The sequence below is a fragment of the Mustelus asterias genome, chromosome 13, assembly GCF_964213995.1.
Source record: "Mustelus asterias chromosome 13, sMusAst1.hap1.1, whole genome shotgun sequence".
Taxonomy (NCBI): domain Eukaryota; kingdom Metazoa; phylum Chordata; class Chondrichthyes; order Carcharhiniformes; family Triakidae; genus Mustelus; species Mustelus asterias.
Genome location: NC_135813.1, coordinates 91,851,774 through 91,864,821, shown reverse-complemented (window position 1 = coordinate 91,864,821; position 13,048 = coordinate 91,851,774). Strand labels below are relative to the sequence as shown.

At 43.9% G+C, this 13,048-nt stretch overlaps 1 protein-coding gene across 2 annotated transcripts in view; it reads left to right on the top strand.

The window, feature by feature from the left end:
• asphd2 (aspartate beta-hydroxylase domain containing 2) overlaps positions 1-2,555 on the top strand; it is a 48,489-nt gene extending 45,934 nt beyond the window's left edge. The window contains exon 4 of one of the 2 annotated variants that reach the window (XM_078227263.1): positions 184-2,555. In XM_078227263.1, the coding sequence (XP_078083389.1) occupies positions 184-293 (110 nt within the window). In that variant the 3' untranslated portion in view covers positions 294-2,555. The remainder of the gene's footprint in view (positions 1-183) is intronic. The other variant, XM_078227264.1, reaches the window with a different exon arrangement.
• Positions 2,556-13,048: the final 10,493 nt, after the last annotated feature.

Here is a 13,048-nt window from a genome sequence, read left to right as displayed (position 1 = left end):
CCTGCAAGACATCACAATTGAGCCTCGCTTTTCCTCACTAAACGTTTGTGTACTTTTTGTCTCTCACTTATCTCACTTACGTGGGATCCTGTCAGTGTAATTAGGAAAGGTGTTGTACAAAGTGAGAAGTATTTTCTTTTGGCCAGCCTATTACTAATTTTAGTTTTTTTTTTGTGATTGCAGGTCCAAGTGAAGAAGGTCCACGGGTAGTCTTCATGATTGATTTGTGGCACCCGAACGTTGCTGCCACCGAGCGCCAGGCTCTGGACTTCATCTTTTCTCCGGGCCGCTGACTCTTTTCTCGTCCTCTTTTATTTTTTCTCCGGAGTGGCCAATCCAGGAAGCAGCAGAACACCGGAACCAGGGCTCTTGGATCATCAGACGTGTTGTCCTTCCGTTTATCAAAAAGGAATAAGTGGGCACACTAAAGAAATAATAAGCTTTATTTGCTGAAAATTCAAGCAATGCCGTGTTAATGGTTAGGTGGAGAAAAGAGTCCGAAATTTATTTATTTATCTACTGCTTCTGATTTATTTTTTTAACAAAATAGGTCAGGCTCAACTTCCTTTCCACCCCATAGGTTTGTGGGGTGGTCACTGCTGTCTATCTGATTTTTCTCTATAGCTGCACTGCAGTCAATGAGACAATTTTCTGTGATGCCTCGAGCTGTAAAGTTTTTCATTTGAAGCCATCTCTTCTGCGAGAGCTATTCCAGTTGAGACACTGTGAAGGTTTTCCAGGCTTCCTCATCTGGTAATCTACGTTCATTTTTTGGGGGGGGAGGGGGAATGGGATGGGTGGGTGGGGAGGGGGGAGGAGGGGAAGAAATGTGATAGCGTTCTAAGAATTCTACAAAGGCACTCTTGGGATCAGGCGCCCGTGTACAGGTGAGTGGAGCCGATTCCTGATTGAGCATGTTTTTTGGAAAAATGTGTTCCGCCTGGGTCAAAGTTTCTGGATCAAATTGTGATTTCCATAGACTGCATATTGACCCGCTTGTGTATCTCGGCGGTTTTGATGTATTGTGCAGTGGAATCTAAATCAACGTGACACTTCAAATATCCACTTAAAAAGGAATAATTTTGCAAAAAAAATGAAATGAATGGGGTAAAAGGAAAGTTTTACACACGCGCACACACACACACACACACACACACACATTGCTCTGTGGTCATCAGGGAAAATTAAACAATGGATTGACCTTGCAGAGCATGCTAGTTATACAGAAAGAGACTAACACAAAAAAGTTATGCTGTGATTATTAGAACTATTATTTTTGGAATGCAATTTCTGCATCAAAATAAATAAGGTATATCTCATTGTCCCATTTAATGGGAATGTATGGGAAATTATTTGATCTGTAGGGTATCCATATAATGGGAAAGAATGAGAGATTATCTTTGCTGGATTTCTCTATAAATAGGTTTACATTTATTTTTAATCTCATGGATCAATACAATAAAAAAAATCTCTTACTTGAATCTAAAGATACTTAACTTTGGGTCATTATTTTTAATTCTTTTATCGGTGTGCTTTGAGATTAAAACTGTGGAATTATATTTTATTCCTTTTGTGTTTATCAAAGTGGCAGGATGATTAACAGCGCTTGGAAGATTTTTTTGTTCCTTCTCGTGTGCAGTGTCTGAAGCACTTCATGTTCAGGTGCAGATTAGTGCAGCGCAGGATTGGGTATAAACTCCATTATTCTAGAACAACGTGCATGAGACCCACCCAAGGAGAAAAGAAGGGAACTGCCAGTCCCTTCACCTCTTTTGCCATCACTCCTTCCACATCTTAAATCACTTAATTCTGGCACTGTGTGTCGAGTGAACTCCAAATAAGACTGTCCTGTCAAAATGCTTAGGAAGTCAACCAGTGTACCGATTTTTTGGCACTTTAGTACTGTGGATTGGTGTTGACTGAGACATTCTGAACTGATTTCACTTAGGATCTAAACAGCCAACAGAGAATGAGAGATTACCGTCCTGCAGCAGCTGCGTTCAAGTCTAGGTTCCTTGTACCATTGTGTACCTGATTTTAGTGCTACATTAGTCTGTTCAGATTGTAAATGTGGTATAGTGTTATTTTTGTTTGTGCCCACCACTGAATTGGCATTATGTGTACTCGATTCTAAGAGAAGCTAACACAATGCCACATAATTCAAATTAGCATCAATGCTGTTCATGATGCAGTGTTATTTTATGCTTGCCTACTACTGAGAGACTCCATTTGATGGACTATATTTTCATAGGCACGTTTACCTCTGTTGGCCTGGTAATTTTGTTTGCACAACCTGGCCATTGGTTTCCCTCAAATCTTGAGGTGAATTACTTTATCAATGCACTTTATTATATATGATAGCTAGCGTGTATTGCATGTGTACATGTGGAGTTGTGCCGGTGCAAGATTTGGAGAAATAAACCACACGTTCTAATCTTGCTGAGTTTTTATTTGTAAATTGATGCTTGCTGTATTCATCCCAAATTAATATGTCACTGTCTCCCATTGACACAGGGCAGAAATTTACTATATAGCTTTGTGCTGGTTGGCAGAGTATCCACCTTCATGCTTAAAGGAAATAGAAAACAAAACTGTTAAGAAACCTACATTAGTAATTTCTGTTTGCTAAGCAACAGAGACCTTGTTTCTTTCAGTATGAGCATGCTCATCTGTCTAACGCCGGATAATTTAAATTCGGGCTGGCAGGAGCTAAATCTGGGTTGAGTTTAGCTAGAAAATCTTCACAGCTACCCAACACCGGTAGGTTTCCTGCTACTGTTCAGCTAAGATCACCCTACCCATTGAAGGCAGTACCTCATAGGATTATTTGGAGCTCCAGGAAAGGTTCTAGCCCTCAATGACCGTTCTCATCCTGCAGAATCTCACCATTAAGCCACATGGGCGGTACGGTAGCACAGTGGTTAGCGCTGCTGCTTCACAGGGCCAGGGACCCGGGTTCGATTCTCCGGCTCGGGTCACTGTCTGTGTCAAGTTTGCACGTTCTCCCTGTGTCTGCATGGGTTTCCTCCGGATACTCCAGTTTCCTCCCACATTCTGAAAGACATGCTGGTTAGGTGCGTTGACCCAAACAGGCGCACCGGATTGTGGATTTTCACAGTAACTTAATTGCAGTATTAATGTAAGCCTTACTTGTGACACTAATAAATAAACTTTACTTTGGCTGGTCAGGCATTTCTCCACTGGACCTCCCTGATTCGATTCTTAAGTTTGCAAGGTAACAGGGGGAGGGGGGAGTAGAGGGCAGGGGTAGAATTTTAACCCAAAAGAAATGAGGCAATTTTGGATCATTTCTGAAGGGCATATAAAAATCCCAAAAGTCAGAACTTCCTGACTTAAAACTGCCTCTCACTTGTCCAATTCTGATTTAAAATATGGTTGAAAGGTGGGTGGGTGAGCAAGCCGCTCCAAGGAGCCAGGTTGTCACTTTAAATATGATAATGAAGCTGTGAGGCTGACTGTCCACTTTTTAATAGTTAACTGTGATGACAAGTTTCCCCAAACCTCAGGAAATCCACCAACTACTTCCACGGAAAGGCTGCTGGATCCTGGAAACGTGAATTAACACCCTTCTACAGGATACAGTGTGCCTTCCTGTGCAACCCTCCGGTGATGGGGCACCCACCTTCCCAGGTATCAGACTTAACCCCACCCCGAGCATCCAATTGACTCCAGTTGTCCAAATGTGGACCTGCCTATGCTGCTGTCTCTGCCGACCTCTAGCATCCAAATGGAGGCCAAGCCTAAACAGTCAGAGTGAGGAACTGACCATTGACGTCATTAGCATGCCAGAGAGTTAAAACTACACAGCGTGTAGGGGAATCCTGTTCTGTTTGTCTGTTAGTGGATGCTTCGCTAACCATCCAGCTGCCAGGCGGGTCAGGTAAATTGAAAGCTAGGCCATTAACTCTGCTCCAATTTCACATTAAGTGTGTTTCCAACCCCTTGCCCCCAGAAGATAGCAACTAATTGACCGTTTGACAGTTGTTCAGTGTGCAACTGACCCTTGCCTAGGAGGAGAGCAGGTACCATGACCAACTCCCGTGCAGTGTTGTGAACAGCACTGCAACTCACTGTAAAATCCTGAAATACATAAACTGTGCTCCATTTATCAATTGGATCTGCAGAGTTTCAGTGGCAAATGCTGACATGCCACAGTACAATCAAGGTAATGAGGCATATTTTCAATAGAAGAGAAGAAATTAATGGGTGATTTGATAGTTGAATTATGATGGATTGAACAGAATAGGTTGAAACAGATTGTTTTCAGTGATCTTGAACAAGGGCACCTAGACAAAGCAAGAGGTTGTGAGCAGAGAGCAGGAGAGACTTTTTTTTTCTACAGACAGTTGTGAGGCTGTGGAATGCACTACCGAGAATTAGTGCCTTGCCTGGGTTTGGGACTGCATTCCAATCTGACCAACTGAGCAATTAAAGCTATTGGCTTGATGGCACCGGACAAACTAAAGTGGTTCATATGTTTTGCGGATGAAAAGCAGAACCAGCTAGAAGTCTGGCAGCAACTCACAAGTGTTGGGTGGCACGGTGGCACAGTGGTTAGCACTGTTGCTTCACAGCGCCAGGGACCTGGGTTCGATTCCCGTCTTGGGTCACTGTCTGTGTGGGTTTCCTCCGGGTGCTCCAATTTCCTCCCACAGTCCAAAGATGTGCGGGTTAGGTGGATTGGCCATGCTAAATTGCCCCTTAGTGTCAGGGGGATTAGCTAGGGTAAATTCATGAGGTTGTGGGGATGGGGCTTGGGTGGGATTGTGGTTGGTGCAGACTCGATGGGCTGAATGGCCTCCCTCTGCACTGTAGGATTCTATGATTCTAAGATACAAAGCAGAGCAGTTAAAGGTCAGATTATTTGTATTTACATGGAGCTAGGATGGCTGCTTGTTGGCACTGGCTGTGTTCTGGCATAATACCATCTCTATCACCTGCCCTACTATTTTCTCTAATTTCCTCAGTGTAAGTTTTTGTCCGCTTAGAAGAAGCAAGTTGGGACATTTTAACCAAGTTAAAAGCACTGTGCAAGTGAAAGGCTGTTAATATTGCTTTCACCCATGTAATTTAGAATACTGTTCAAAATCTGGACTGTCCTCATATTCCTTATTGCGGCAGTGCTTAAATTGCCTTATTTCCAGTAATACCTCAGTTGCACTGAATTTGGGTACCAAATTCTGCCTGATCTAGTTTATTCTAGCTTGCATCACTTTACTTTTTAGCTAGTACAGCTGGCTCTGCAAAACAGAAATGTACAGTTCTGAATTCATAATTGGCTTCTGGAAACACATCAAATGGATGCTGAAATTTGTTTCCTATTTTTGGCCTGAATTTATCCAGTTTTCAGCAAAACCTGTGTTATCTTGAACACTGGCAATTGGACTTTGTCCAATTTGGAACCATTCTTGGTTTCAAATTGCAGTAAGATCAACCATCATTAAGGGTGCTACTTTGCCTTTGAGGTAAGTTGCCAGAAAAAAAGGGGTGGTGTGGGGGAACTAGAGAGGGAAAAAATTGCTGCGAAACAGAAAACTAAACCTGGCATTTGCTGGGGTTGAGAATCTTCTGCGTTTTCTTACTCCTCAGGAATGGAAGCGTATTTCACTGGAAAGTAAAGGGTGCGATCTTACCACCTCGTCCCGCCCGTCGATCAGCGCAGTGAGGTGGTAAGATTGCGTATGGAGCCAGAAAACTGGTTTGCGCCCGGTTTTGCACCGCACCCAATGATAACCAGCACTGTTTTGCTGGCGGGAATGGCATTGCCCCCAAAAGGGGGAGGGGGGGTGGAGTTGCTGGGGAAGGGGTCGTGATGGGAAATACATTGGGAGGGTCAGAATGCCAGCATGTTGCCATCATGGGGAGGTTACATTGCCATCAATGATGGGGGGGGGGGGGGGGGGGGGGGGGGGATGATGACAGGAGGTCTCCAGATTCACAATGGCTCCCTCCTCCCCATCCCCCACCCCGTCCCCTCACCGAATCGCACTGCTCTCCAAAAGAGTGACAAGAATGTCGTAAGATTTCATTGCTAAGCTTGCCCAAAAATAGGTCTGAAGCACGCCCATTCTCAGACTTTTGTGACACCAAGAATATTTTTTCCAAGATTGCGTCCTAAATGTTTAGTCCCAAGCGTTTCCCCATGGGCCTGGCTTGACGCTTCTTCAGTGCTTCACTGTTACTGATGTTCACGTGTATGCATGCACATCAAGTATCTGCAGGGTATTCAATCATCAAAGATATCACAGTCACATTGCTAGATGGTCTTGTCAACAGTAAATGAGTCACCTTGCAATAAGTGTAGCTGTGTAGCAATCAATTGGAAATGGTGGCTTCTACCCCCCACTCCTCCCAATTCCATTGAACATATTTAAGATCCTAAAAGGAATGATCGCTGATTGCTTCTTTGGAGTCGTGTCATTCCTGTCTTTCTTTAAGTGGCCTGTATTCTAGTCACAGCACCAAGACTTGCCCTGGTCATGGTCACAGAAAGTATCTTATTTTCATCTGATTGCACAACTCCCTTGACCTCGCTGCAATCTTTGGCTATAATTGGCCGTTCAGTTCTCAGATCTATGACCCACCCCTGTGCAGAGACAAATCTACGGCCCCAAGTGTGGACAATGCTGGTAAAACACCACCTTCATTAGCATTAGAAAAAGAATGAATGGTTAATCCTCTTTTTGAGATGTGTACTGTATTTAAGCCTCGCATCTGAATCTTTTGTCCACTTTCAAACATCCAGGAACCTGCAGTGACTTCGGGCTTCTCAAATTGTGATGTGGTTTTTATATTTCCAAGGATTAAACCTTTCTGCTGGGAGGTCAGATCATGGCTCAAGTGGAGTGTTGATATAACGCTTTTCAAGCATTGGGGTAAGAAAGGAATGATCTGAACAAAATATTTTAATGTTTTGGGATGCATCGAGGCTAGTTCTAAGTCTTAGTCTCATCCAGGATCTGTGCTGAGTTAACTGATCACAGTAAGAAGTCTCACAACACCAGGTTAAAGTCCAACAGGTTTATTTGTAGCAAACGCCACTAGCTTTCGGAACTGGCTATTCCTTGAAGTTGAAGGAACAGCCAGTTCCGAAAGCTAGTGGCGTTTGCTACAAATAAGCCTGTTGGACTTTAACCTGGTGTTGTGAAACTTCATACTGTGTTTACCCCAGTCCAATGCCGGCATCTCCACATCATGACTACCATTAACTGATCACAGCCAGGGAGTGATTTTGATTCCCTGGGAATGATCGAGGAAGGGCAAATGTCAGCACAAACATCACTAGAACAAGCAGATGATCATCTTCTTGTCCCATTGCTGTTTGTGGGGGTTTGCTGTTTGGCTGGAGCATGATATTAAGTGAATTGCTTATACGGAGAGCCAGGGCAGACACGATGTGGTGAATGGCCTCCTTCCATGTACAATTAGCTGCCCGGCCCTCAAGAAAGGAGGCGGAGGGAAAACCTGGCATCAGTTCTTTTTTTGAAGTAGGCAGGAACAAAGATGTGCAGGTTAGGTGGATTGGCCATTAGGGGGAATTTGTGGGTTTACGGGGATACCGGGGTGTGGGCCTGGATAAGATGCGCCATCAGAGAGTCATGGGCCGAATGCCCTCCTTTTGCACTGTAGGAATTCTATGAATTAATGCTGATCAAAATCAAGATTGTTGGTTATGTCTAAACCAGAACTTTAAGATGGCATCACATTTGCTATGTTCCAGTAAGAAACTTGTTGTAAGTCATCACTATGTGTCGGGATGGCTGCAATATCTGAGACACATCTGAACATCTCAGTGTAGCATATGAGGTGCCTGAATATTTGCCTGACTTGAAAATAAATACATGTAGTATGAAATGTGGGAAGAACTGTTTTAAAGCACTGGAGTCAATGGTCCACTCTACATAGAGCAGTTGTGCAATTGCTGCATAACACATTGTCTCTCATCTTTTGCATTCCTTTTTCATTGTTTTTGCCCAACCCAAGATGTGGGCAATAAATGTTTTTCACATGCATTAGCTAGCGTAAAAGATATATCTATTTTTCTGACGTAGGGAAGTGTATTTTGAGATGCAACCTTCAATTGTACTTGATTGATATGAATGATGTTTCAGGGTGAGGGGATTGCAGCATGTTTTACTTAGATATTTTTAATTCTTTTGAAGATACAACCTTCGCAGAGAATCTTGTAAGATACTGTGGTCATCATTACCTGGGGTAATTTGACCTTTCCTTGATGTAGAATTTTTTAAAAATTGCTTCTACTGTTCATTCTTTTGAAATAGGCACAGTATTTTAAAGTGAATTTGCATTGATTGCAATGTTACAGGCACACAGTCGTTAGCACTGCTGCCTCACAGTGCCAGGGACCTGGGTTCGATCCCTGGCTTGGGTGACTGTCTGTGTGGAGTTTGCACGTTCTCCCCGTGCCTGCGTGGGTTTCTTCCAGGTGCTCCGGTTTCCTCCCACACTCCAAAAGCTGGTTAGGTGCATTGGCCATGTTAAATTCTCCCCTAGTGTGCTCGAACAAGTGCCAGAGTGTGGCGACAGGGGGGATATTCACAGTAACTTCATTGCAGTGTTAATGTAAGCCTACTTGTGACGATAATAAATAAATAACAGTGAAATGGCAAACTGTTCGAAAACCGAAACCCCCCCCATCATCGCCACTCCCTGACCTTTGCTACTTTGATGTCCTTTGGGTTCTCTGAGACATATTTCCAAGGGAGTTGGCCAGCTGATCTGATGGAAGAGGCCCATCAGCGTAGCTAAGGAACCAATCACTTCAAAGGGGATGATGAACCCTTTAACTGAAGTCTCCCCATCCCCATAGAAATGTCTCAGACGTACAGTTTCACCTCGCCCCATACCCGCGAGAGAGTTGTAACTGAAATTAGAATCTCAGCTAGAAAAACAAAGAATTTGCATTTATTTAGCACCTTTCTTGACCTCAGGATGTCCCGAGTGCTTTCAGCCAATGGAGTTGTTTTAGAAGTGCAGTCACTAATTTTTTAAAAATGCGTAACATTTGTAAAAGTATATGTAACAGTTCAACTTTGATAATATATAAAGTGAAATGCAATTCGACTTCAATACAGTTTCACTTAGGGACGGCACAGTGGTTAGCACTGCTGCCTCACAGCTCCAAGAATCCGGGTTCGATTCCAGCCTTGGGTGACTGTCTGTGTGGAGTTTGTACATTCCCTTTGTATCTGCGCGGGTTTCCTCCAGGTGGTCTGGCTTCCTCCCACAGTCCAAAGATGTGCAGTTTAGGTGGATTGGCCATGCTAAATTGCCCCTTAGTGTCTCAAGATGTAATGGGGGATTAGTAGGGTAAATGCGTGGGGTTACAGGGCTGGGTGGGACGGGGAAAGATGTTCTGTCGGAGAGTCAGTGCAGACTCAATGGGCTGAATGACCACCTTCTGCACTGCAGGGATTCTATGATTCTTTCGGTACAGTATGTGGAACTTAATACATTTAATTATAAAAACAGAAAATGCTGGAAATATTCAGTAAGTTTGACACGACCTGTAGAGAGAGAAACAGAATTAACATTTCAGGTTGTGATCTTTTATCAGAGCTTGCAATTACAGGTGATGCTTGCAACATACATTTTGTGTACAACATTCTCTGGTGCAATACAGCCCAGGGTTTTACACCGTTTCAAGCCTCTTGGTACACAAATGATAGCCTTAGACTGTGGCCTTACCCCCAAGTCTTTACAGCATCTGCCCAAGGTTTCATGTGTCCCTCAGCACTAAGTTTGGACCTTGAAATGCATCCGGCTGCAGTTCTCGGTCATGGAAAGCTCTTGTCAGAGACGGATATGTTTCAGGCAGATCAAAGAGCATCTTTTACTGAGTTGAAGTGTAGTCACTGTTCTAATGTAGGCAAACACAGCAGTCAGTTTGCACAAATCAGAATCCCACAAACTGCAATGGGCAATGACCAGATCTGAAGAAGGGTCATGATGGACTCTCAAAACATTAACTCTGTTTCTATCTCCATGGATGCTGCTAACAGGGTCTCACCTCTGCTGGGGGAAAGCAGAGGGACATCTTGCCTGAGGAGCAAGGATGGGGGTGGGGGTGTTATCGAGACCAGCGGATCAGTCTGCTTGGTTCATCCTGTGCCGTCCCTTTCCATTTATCATCTGAGACCCTTGCTTGGACTCCCCCTCTCCCTGCCCTGCTCAGGACCGGCTGGAATCTTTCCCTCCCCTCCCCCTCAGGTCTACCTCAAGGCCTGTGATGGGACCCAAACTGCGGACTGGTATTTATCCAAAAGACACCGTGATGCAATAATCCCTCAGATTATGTGCTCTACTGTGTGATTGGATCCCACAACCTTCTGATTTAGAGGTGAGAGCAGTACCACTGATCCATGGCTGATACTTAGGGCGGCACAGTGGTTAATAGTGCTGCCTCACAGCGCCAGGGTTCCAGAATCAATTCCAGCCTTGGATGACTGTCTGTCTGGAGTTTGCACGTTCTCCCCGTGTCTGGATTGGTTTCCTCCCACAGTCCAAAGATGTGTAGGTTAGATGGGTTAACCATGGTAAATGTGTGGGGTTACTGGGATAGGGTGTGGAGAGGTAAAACCTGGGTAAAATACTCTGACAGTCAGTGAAGACACGTTGGGCCATATGACCACCTCCTGCACTGTAGGGATTCTATAACTCACTCTACTGCTCTATCTCATAGCAGCATACATTGATGCCAGCACATTTTCTGTTCATTAGATCGAGGCTAATGGCTCTTCCCTTATATTTCCCCATTTCCCCCACCTTACTAAAGTGAGTCTGACAAGTATTGGGCAAGGAAAGAAAAACGTAAATGTTAAAATATTGGGTTGTTAGCATTTGTTCTGTGGTGACTTGCTCTTGGGTTAAGCAGAAAAACAAACTAATGCTCCATGAAAAGTTTGCATGTGCAGCTTTGGCAGAGACAGGATTATAGTCGGGTGCTAAAATAAAAGCAAAACACAGCAGATGCTGGAAATCTGAAACAAAAGCAAAACGCTGGGAAGACTCAGCAGGTATGGCAGCATCTGTGGAAAGAGAAACAGAGGTAAGAGGTGGGACTTTACGGCCTCGCTCACCCCGAAGCCGTAACATCTCGCCCAAGGTCAACGGACCTTTCCATCATCCGCCCCTCACCCTCCAATTCCCGGGATGGTAAAATTCCGGCCAATGTCTCTAATTCAAAATGTCTCTTCACTCTCTGAAGATTTTCTGTCTTCATTTGTTAGAGTTGGGTACTATGCTCCCACACTGTAATGGCATGGCAGCATGTACTAATAGGCTCACAGGGCGCTGTGGGCTACTCGGCTAAGGTACTGAAGTTAACCAAGAGCTAACATGGGCTGGTGCCTTCAAAAAGAAAATTAAAGGCCAAGAAGGGTTGGTGCAGTATATTGGGTTGTAATTAGTGTGCTGAGCCTCTGCATTTCAGTTGGTGAAGATGTGGAATTAATGAGCTGTTAATGGGAGATGTCTCTGGTAGTTACAAGGCCACTCAGGAAATTCACACCTTTTCAAAGTTAACAGGAAAGCATTAACTATGGAGCCAGTATTTGAACAAAATTCTTTTAGTTGAAACCAAGAGAAAAAATGCTGGAAAACCTCAGCAGGTCTGGCAGTATCTGTAAGGAGAGAAAAGGGCTGACGTTTCACTCGAGATTTTCCAGCATTTTCTCTTTTGGTTTCAGATTCCAGCATCCGCAGTAATTGGCTTTTATTCTTTTGGTTGAATTTTCTCTGAGTCATCCTAACTGAAAATAATCCAAGTTTGTTCTAAATATTCTCACTCCTACCACATATTTAGTTACAGATCAATTCATTTTGTTGGCACGTGGAATAAATATAACTTTTGAGTGCTAAAGCAAAATCATGAAGAGTCACACAGACTCGAAACATTAACTCTATTTACTCTCTCTACAGATGCTGCCCGACCCACTGAGTTTTTCCAGCATTTTCTGCCGTGTGTGAGTGTGTGTGCGCAAGCGTGTGCGAGTGTGCGTGTGAGTGTTTTTTGATTGATTCCATGACCAGAGCATTTACACTAATGCAGAAGTAGTGTTAAGCAAGCATGAGCTTTGACAAAGGGTCATCAGGACTCGAAACGTCAGCTCTTTTCTCTCCTTACAGATGCTGCCAGACCTGCTGAGATTTTCCAGCATTTTCCCTTTCAGTTTCAGATTCCAGCGTCTGCAGTAATTTGCTTTTACTAAGCATGAGGGCTCAACCAATTCTGGAGCAGGCAGCCTCACTTAACTTTACATTTATACCATAGGCTTTCTAGATTACGGTGTAAAGAAAACAAGAAACTTAAGGGATATAAGCTCCAGTGTAGTCATTCCCCAGTAAGAACATTTACGACTAATTTTTTGGGAGGCTGAAGCTGCTATCATTTGCTCAGGAGTCTGGAGGTTGCTGATTTAGTGGGTGGGTCGGGGGGTGGGTGGTGGATCTAGTAACTTCTTTCCTTTGTCACCTTGCTGATTTCAAGTTTAAGGTGCTGCACGAACCTACGAATGGTACTGTCTGTCTGCCATGTTTGGACTGCTCAGCATTGTAATTTGCTTCAATTTATGCAATAATATATTCTTTAAACTAAAAGTAGAAATTCCGTATGCTTTACTTTGTATCACATGCAGTTACTTCAGTAAACAAGTAAGGCTGTGATTCTGTTGGCAGCAGCACTCTTGGCTCTAAGTCAGATGGTTGTGAGTTTTTGTCCCACTCCAGAAAGTAAGCACAAAATTCAATGCTGGTGCCTCCGTGCAGTGCTGTGGGAGTGCTGCACTGTTAGATGCGCAGCCTTTTGGATGAGACCGTTAAACCAAGGTCCCATCTGCCCTCTCAACAGTTGCTATCTCAAAGAAGAGCAAGAGAGTTATCCCTGCAGTCCTGTCCAATTTTCATCCCTCAATCAACATCACAAATTCTGATTATCTGATCATGAGCACATTGCTGTTTGGGAGCTTTCTGTGCGCAATTAGTCTGTATTTCCTACACTAAACTGCAA